Raw genomic sequence first — 8599 nt, forward strand, 5'->3', positions numbered from 1 at the left:
TATAATTCAGGATTTGGCTAATATGCTATGGGTAGCTAAGAGGCCTCCCGTGCTACGGCTCAATATTCGACTTTTCAAAATTCTAACGGTCGATCCGAACCGTTCATCTTGTTCTCCATATTAATATGTGTTTGGAGACCAAATTTTACATTTTTTAAATTTTTTACTATTTTTTTAGATTTATTGAATATCGCTATTTTTTATGGTCCAGATTTGTCTGAAAAACAGCGATTTTCAATAAATCTAAAAAAATAGTAAAAAATTTCCAAAAAATGTAAAATTTGGTCTCCAAGCACATATTAATATGGAGAATAAGATGAACGGTTCGGATCGACCGTTAGGATTTGAAAACTTGAATATTGAGTCGTAGCACGGGAGGCCTCTTAGCTACCCATAGCACCGTAGTCAAGTCCTATAATCCATATATATTATATGAACGAGTAGAACTAGAGTTACTAGAGTGATCCTAAGTTTACTAAATCTCTTCACGAACTAAACTCTAAAATTTATTGAATTGATTTTATATGACAGATTCAAACTGCTGAAACTTGTATTCCTTACAAGTGATGTGTCTACATGCAAAAATTTTAAATTTTCGAATTAATTTTGTAAAGAGTCAAGTGGTAAAAAAACATTCAAAAATGAATGCATTAAAATTAATTTATAAACCTTCTAATTTTAACAGCTTGTCTTTATACTAAATTAATTTGAAAACTTAAAAAAAAAAATTATAGATGCATCACTTGTAAGATAGACGGATTTCAACTATTCGGATTCATCATTTAAAGCTAATTCGATCGATTTTAGAGTTCAATTAACAAATAAACTTGGTGAACTTCGGAACACCCTAGTTCTAGTCTATATGAATTACTGTAAATGGATTCACTTGAGAATTTTGAAAAGATACGAGTGAGGCTATGGTAGTATGCTATACCTACAAGTCCAAAAAAGTGGCAATTGATGAACTCTTTCTCCAACACAAAAATTTGAACCCAAACAGGCTATTCTTCTCCAACACCGACAAGTTGCACTCATATTGTATTGGGCTTGGGCTAGATCATTTAGCTATACCTACAAGTCCAAAATAGTATGCATGCCTAGATATGGGCCTTAAAGCCCATTTATGCACCGACATCGACAAAACCCAATTTAATTTATCTCGTCTCTCCCTTTTACCGTGCTGTCGTTTCGCGTCTACGAAGCTCTCCCTCCTCTTCCAAGAACGAAACCCTAACTAATAGTAGAGACGATATGGTCTGTGGGAAGTGTAAGATCTGAACACCTTTCAATTTTCGCATCTAATTGAAGCTTTATTCTACAATCCGTATTAGAGGAACCTTAAATTTGTATTCTATTTTGTCTCACCTTCGATTTTTTTTTTTTTTATTTCTGTTTTTTGTTTTCTTCAGGTGAGAAGAAATTGGGGAAGGTGATCGTACCGGACAAATGGAAGGAAGGTGCGAGCAACACCACAGAGGGCGGTGGTCGCAAGATTAATGAGAATAAGCTACTCTCTAAGAAGAAAAGGTTCGTCCTTTCTTGGAAGCCAATTAATTTTTCTATTTCTTGTTTAATTTTGATCTTATTCTGAGATGATAAATCAGTCCAAATTAGAGAGGTGGGAAATGTGCAGAGATTAGGGGTGATTATTTTATGTGCCCCACAAAGCATCCCGGTTGGCTAATAATCAAACTAATTACCACCAAAAAAGAACCTGAAAGTTAAAAGACCTGAGATATCACTGATCTGCATCACACCAATTGAGCTTCTGTCCTTTTTTTATGATGAGTCTCTTTATTAAAATGATTTACTGATTTCATTCATTTACTTTTTGTGTAATTGCTGGGTAGATGGTCCCCATACGGTAGCACTCTTACCAAGTGCATGATATGCAAACAACAAGTGCACCAAGAAGGCAAGTACTGTCACACCTGTGCTTATTCCAAAGGTATGTAGTCATTATTTGTGCTGTATCATGAACCCTATTTTTTCCTTGTGATTGAAAATTTCTGCTGTAACTCAATATGTAACCTTAATTTAAGCTACATTGTTGACAGAATATCCAAACAAAAAAAATTGACCTGTCATAAAACAATATAGTTGTGAAATATAGAAGAAAGAATCTTTTGTCATGGTAAATCATTGTCCAAAATCTCCAACAATATATCCTTGTCTTGTTTTCAATTTAGATCTTCTTTTGTTGACAAGTACCAATTATTTATATTCCTTTGGAAGTTAGCCATCATCTTCTAGTTTAATCTACTGGCATATGTAATCAATATTCTTCCTTTTCTTCTGAAGTATTTTTTATTTGTACATATTTTGTCATTGATAGGTGTCTGTGCAATGTGTGGGAAACAAGTGCTGGATACCAAGATCTACAAGCAAAGCAACGTGTAAATGTAAAGAGAATTGACAATTTAAGTGGATCCAAAAATCATGTACAAGTAGTAGTACCTGTTTTGCCTTTTCTCGCATTTCACAGCTTAGTACTTTAATTCACATGTTCTTGCAAATAATTGCTCATTAATATTAGAACATTTAGCTTGAGATTGATTTTCTGTGAATTGAATTCATCTTCTGTGGGTTTTAGTCCAATGTATCAGATTGTACAAAGGCTGTTGACTGCAGTGAAAAATTAGCACAAATTATTGTTGTTGTTGTATTTAATTGCAGGCGTGTTTATTTAAAATTTTTTGGGCCGTAGTTAGACCTTGTACTATGTTATATTAGCAAGGTACAAATTACAAATACAACGAATTCGCCTAGTAAAACAATCTTGTACAGTTGTACGAGTCCGAATAAAGGAAATCACCGATTTTCCAATCAGCAGTTTAATATATATGTGCTTGTACGTGATGCCGAACACACATATTTGTCGTTTGATAATAAAATTTAAAGATAAGAACTGACTATAAAATTGAAATTTTTTATAAATAAAGAAATTGTACGGACGAGTTCTGAATTCACATCCAGTGCAATAAATAGATCCGGACTCTAGTACGAATTTGAATTTCAAAATTTTCATAGGCATGAAATTAATTTGGTCCGTTGATTTTCCATGCAATAACCTCAGGTAACTAACAGATAGTTACCCCGTAATATAGGTAGTTATACAAATATTTTTATAAGTGTAAATTTTATTAAATTTTAAAAAATTATATATAAAATTTGCACGTTGCAGACTATCATTGACGGACGGGTCCTGATGACTTTTCCTTTCACTTCCTTTTTCACTGAATAGGTAGGAGGAGGTAAGCTATTGGTGAGAGTAATACATGAGGATCTTTACGGAGAATTTCCATCATGGAGAGCAGCGTGACGGTAAAATAATGTGCCAACTACTACAGGGAGAAACAAACACAGAATACACGTCAAGCACATCACCAGAAAGGCCCACTAGACACCGCATACAATTGCAAATTGGGCAAGAATAATGGATCGTCGGTATGCACCCGTCAAGCTCAGTATCACACCTCCAGCTGGACGAAAGGATAAACCAGAAATATTTTAGGAGAGAGTAATCAGCAGGTTTTAATTAGTATGTATTAGTGTATTAATAATACCCTTAACGGGTTATCCGTGCCCTGCCCGCCCGTACCCGATGCCCGGGGTACCCGTGCCCGAGCCCGGGTATAGGTCGGGTACGCGGGTACGGGCAAAAAACGGACCGGACCGGTTTTTTTGGACAAATACCCGACCATACCCTACCCGACTATACCCGTACCCGACCATACCCGTACCCGACTTTACCCTACCCGGATACCCGCCTACCCGTACCCGTACCCTTATACCCGACCCACTTTAATTCAAATTCAAACCCAAAATTTGATTTTTCCCCCCACCCGGTTCAAAAAAAAAGAAAAAAACAGAAAAAAGAAAAAAAAAAAAAAAAAAAAAACAGAAAGAAAAAAAAACCGGACCGGACCCCCGTACCCGGACCGCCCTGCCCGTCAAGGGTACAACGGGCACGGGTATAGAACGGGCAGGGTACGGTTTTTGAAAAATATACCCGAGATACCCGTGCCCGTATACCCTAGTACCCGTCATACCTGTATCCGAGACGTACCCGTGCCCGGATATGCCCGGACCGCCCGACCGTTAATACACTAGTATGTATAGTCCTTTTCTTAGATGTTATTTCCTTAGTTATGTGTAAGACCTTTTAACAAATTATAATAGAATGCATGGCTAAGGGCTTTCAATTAAAAAAAAAAAAAACAGGTAAAGGAAGAATGTGTTATGTGCTATTCCCCGGGGGGTCCACATCCTATGAGGTAAACAGTAATCGTAAAACACCTTAGCATATACCACGGGGGGGGGGGGGGGGGGGGGGGGGGGGGGGGGGGCGGGGTCCATATCCTATGAGGTAACAGAATATTTCTGTTCGATCTGGACCGTCCGATCAAAATTCAAGCTAATCCGATCCAAGATGGAATGCATTGGATCCCTTTAATAGTTGTGTGAATTCTAATTGAACGGTCCAGATCTAAACAGAAATATTTGATATTACCATAGTAATATGAATTCATACCGTGGGTCCCTGGCCCAAAACCTTGACTATTTGCAGAGAATGTGAGGCAAATAGATGCAATATTTTCTCGGTACACTTAGTGGTAATCAGGTTATCTGTTTCGCACAACAGGAACATAATAGCTAATATATCAATCATTAACTTGAAGCGTAATTTTTTAAATTTGTTAATAGTTTGAAGAAACAGTTCTGAAAGAAGACTATTTCAATTCATATTCATACAGGACAAAGGTTAACATGCTAACAACAACATAAAGCGAATTCTAAACATCTCTACCGGAAATACTATTACATCTAGTATGAAATGGACAAGCATTTCTAAACGATTATTCCTGAATACTGAAATCTTCAAAATCCTAGAATCAAATTTTTTGTTTTAGTACATGACGTAATTGAACCTTCTGGCTTTCCATTCTCGCCTCCAATAATTTTGCCTTCAAACTGTGCTTCTGTTGCATGCCACGTGGACACTCGATACAACCTCTAAACCCCCTTGGGTATTGCAAGTTCATAGAATCCGGCGAACTCCAATGGTCCCCCAAACTTTGCGAAGGAGACAGTCCAATTTCATGCAACCCCACTTCAGGTGAGTAGTTCCCAACTGAAGTTCTTGCATTAGAAATCCGTGCATTTGAAATCCTGGCATTGGAAAGCCTAGGATCCAACACCTCTTCAATCTCTCGATTTTTCTGACGGGAGGGTTTCCACAGAAGTCTCGAAATTGCTGATTCCTTTTTCCTCAGTTGTTTCTTGTTATCAGGTGAATACATTTGGTTTACCTCATCGATTCCACTCACTGCATTTTGAATTTCTTCACGGAGTTTTTGGTTATTAACAGATAGTTCGCTTCCTCCATTTGAATTGCCTGAATCCAACCCCTCTTCAGTTCTGCTAATTGTCTCCCAACTGGTCACCTCCTCAGTTTCACTATCATTTGAAATCCCACTTTCAAATAACTTTTTGGGGTTCTCTAGAAATATATCTGTATCAGGGCTTGCCACTTGGATTTCCGATTCACGATCTTTCGCCGGGCTATTTTTACAACATGACTCAATCCCCTTGAGTTCTTCAAAAATGGTAATTATATCTTCAGGATCACGAGGTGGCTCGTAAATTAACCCATCAATCTCTTTATCTCTAGTTACCAAATTAACAACCCTCAATAGATCATCAGCTTTCTTAATCACCTCGACTTCCCCATTATTACAATTTTGGGCTTCAATTAGGAACCTTTCCAATTCTTTTTGCAATTTATCCAATTCAGAGAACTTGTTCTCAAGGGTAATTTTGGCATCCACGAGTTTCATTTGAACCCTCTCTTCTCTCCAAACTTCAGCCATCTGTAACATTTTTCTCTCTTCATCAACTTCTTCTCGAATCCTAAAACATTCTTGTTTTAATATTTCAATTTCAATCTTATCCTCTTCTACCTCTTTAGCCAGTTCATCACAAACCTCTTCAATCAATTCCCGATTTTTTCTTTCTTTCTCATAATCTTGTATCAATTGTTTGGAAGACAACCTATTCTCTTTTGCCTCACTTAAAAGTTTTGAATTTAGAACCTCTAATCTCCTACGGGTTTTCTTCTCTTTATCAAGCTCAGCCTTCATATCATCTATTACAGCTCTAACCTTCTCATGCTCTCTCTTACGCCAAGCAGCCTTATCTTCTGAAATTTTATTCAAAAAGCTATCAATTTTCTTCTTTGCATTATGCTTCTCAGTTTCGAGTTTGGTTATCTTGGCACAGGCTTGTTCGAGTTCTAGTTGGAGATCCAAAACTATGCTCGTCTCATTTGGTTTTTCTGTCAGGTTTAATCGGGTTGCGAGTTTGTATGCACCCTCTTCTGATGAGTGTGCACTTTCTGGGTCCCACTTTGTTGCTTTCTCGGCTGAATCAATCTATATTTGAAGACATTATAGGTAAATAAGTTATTACTGTAACTGGATGTACAGTAGCAGAGCAACAAAGGCTTTTTTATTTAATAAGGGGAAAGAAAAACCAAATTAATGCCCAAACTACAAAACGAATAGGCATCTGCTTTGCAATAAGATTCAGAGAAGACCAACAATTTGCCTGTTGAAATAAAATGTGGGCTTGCAGGCTTTCTATCTCAAAAGTAGTTTATTCCAATTGATTGTGAAATTATTATACTAGAGAGAGACTGAGAAAGAGAGCTTCACTTGGAATTATGCATCCTAGACCTCAGTCAGAAAACTACAAATTATTTGGGAGATAAGAGCACTAAATCAAATTATTATTCCTACATACTCCCACGATATATGAATTACCAGCACATGTAAATTTGAAATTTACCTTGTTAAAATCACAATATGTGGGGTTTAAAACTGAATTGGGACTAGAAATCTCAGCTTTAGAGATGTAGTTGAAGCTTTGGTTGGATGGTTTGAGTAGCTGCACGTGAAGATGCCTTGGTATTGCCTGAAACAAGGAAAGCAAATCAACGTCAGTTACTTTCATCTACAAGTATAATTAATGCATGTTCAAATTTTGAATTATGTGCTACGAATTAAAAATTAATTCTAAAATATTTGCACCCAATATATTTGAAATCCAATCACAGCATAGCTAATTTAATATAGAGTGCAATCTTGAACAATTAATGACGCACAACCCATTGTTAATTAAATAAGCCAATTAAAGTACAGGATTTCACATCACAGTGATTCAACAATCCATTCAAAGGCCACTCTGTAGCATTGATCTAACCAGCTACATTGACTGATATGAAGTACTTGAAGAGAAGGTTTCAAATCATTAACAAGAAAAGATTTATTACTCTTTTAGATCGATCAAATCTTAATAATGAATTGTCACTGGAAAAGTGGCATTATTTAAAATTTTCTTTCCTTTTCAAGATTCAAATTTTGAACGGCCGTAACTAAGCCTGACGTAAAATTAAGTCGATCTCTGGAATCTGCCTGAAATTTCCCTCTTTTATCCCAAGATTTTAGATATAGCGAAGAAACGATCTCCCTATTTACTGTATCACCACAAAACAGACGAGAGACCATTTAAGTTCTAAACCCGAGTCAGAGTTAAATGAAAGAAAAAAAATACTAACCTCAGAGTCCACCATTGAACACCTCCCAAGTCCACCACCTCCACTGCCACCTCCGCCATCGGCAACGAACTCCGGCGGTTGTAGACGCCATACGGCCGCGGCGAGTCTCCTTACAGATAAATCTTTAGTCAGTTCACCTCCATTAGCGGCATCGCCACTTGTTGCGCGGTTATTCGGCAACTTCTTCTCAGGTTTAGAAATTCCATCTGGAGGTAAGCTCACCAGGTCTTCTAAGCTCCAACTGAGGAGAGGAGTCGAAGGTCCGCTCCTCCGAGCACCGGCACCTCCTGACGGGCGGCGACGGTGGCGATTTCCGCCGGTGGCGAGGCGCTGAGGCATGTATTACGGTTTTAGTGAGGTAGATCGGATGGCATTGTGGCGTTCTCACTTCTTCCCCCTTCTAACCTAATCTTTCTCTCTTTTAGGCTTTTATCCTTTGGAAGGAAAATAGAAATGTAGAAAAAAGCGCCCAAAATTTGAAAACTCAAAACCTAGAAACACACAAGCACGAAGATCTCTACAAAAGAGGCGAGGACAGTCACAGTGTGAGAGAAGGACGGAGAGAGACGTTGGAGAGAGGGAGCGTGAGATAATGAGCCCGCAACTGGAGTGTGTCTTTTTGTTTGTTGGGCTTTGGAAAACCGCGGTTGGTTATTGATTAATATTGGAGTAAGAAGGGAAGTTACTCCTCTGCCCTTGGGAGAAATAATGGGCTCGTCGAATGGCAGTGGAACTTTTGCGAAGTAGGTTGGGGCATTTGAGGAATTAAAAAGCTGCTTTGGTCGCATAGTTCGTTTCGTCCGAGCCTGTGAAATAGGTCGCCGAATAGCAAGCAGCCTAAACTATCAACAGAGTATGACGTGTCACAAAAATTAATGTAGGTAATGCTGTATGCTGTTAAGTTTTCCACTCCATAGCTAAGAAACCTCGGGAAGCGGGAAAAAAAGTATCCAAGGGACAGTACACGAGGGCTTGGAAGAG

The 8599-nt window shown here is 38.0% G+C and overlaps 2 protein-coding genes across 2 annotated transcripts; one reads left to right on the forward strand and one right to left on the reverse strand.

Moving 5' to 3' along the window:
• Positions 1-1131: 1131 nt before the first annotated feature.
• Positions 1132-2670, forward strand: LOC144569592 (postsynaptic protein-like protein). The gene is made up of 4 exons (XM_078320033.1): positions 1132-1267; positions 1410-1527; positions 1851-1948; positions 2336-2670. The coding sequence occupies exons 1-4, from the start codon at positions 1252-1254 to the stop codon at positions 2398-2400; spliced, it is 297 nt and encodes a 98-aa protein (XP_078176159.1). The 5' UTR covers positions 1132-1251; the 3' UTR covers positions 2401-2670.
• A 2108-nt stretch (positions 2671-4778) lies between these two features.
• LOC144569261 (uncharacterized) lies at positions 4779-8243 on the reverse strand. The gene is made up of 3 exons (XM_078319528.1): positions 7619-8243; positions 6850-6975; positions 4779-6434 (listed from the first exon to the last, which is right to left on the reverse strand). Exons 1-3 carry the CDS (start codon positions 7955-7957, stop codon positions 4896-4898), a joined length of 2004 nt encoding a protein of 667 aa, XP_078175654.1. The 5' UTR covers positions 7958-8243; the 3' UTR covers positions 4779-4895.
• Positions 8244-8599: the final 356 nt, after the last annotated feature.

The sequence above is a fragment of the Carex rostrata genome, chromosome 18, assembly GCF_964058835.1.
Source record: "Carex rostrata chromosome 18, lpCarRost1.2, whole genome shotgun sequence".
Lineage (NCBI taxonomy): Eukaryota > Viridiplantae > Streptophyta > Magnoliopsida > Poales > Cyperaceae > Carex > Carex rostrata.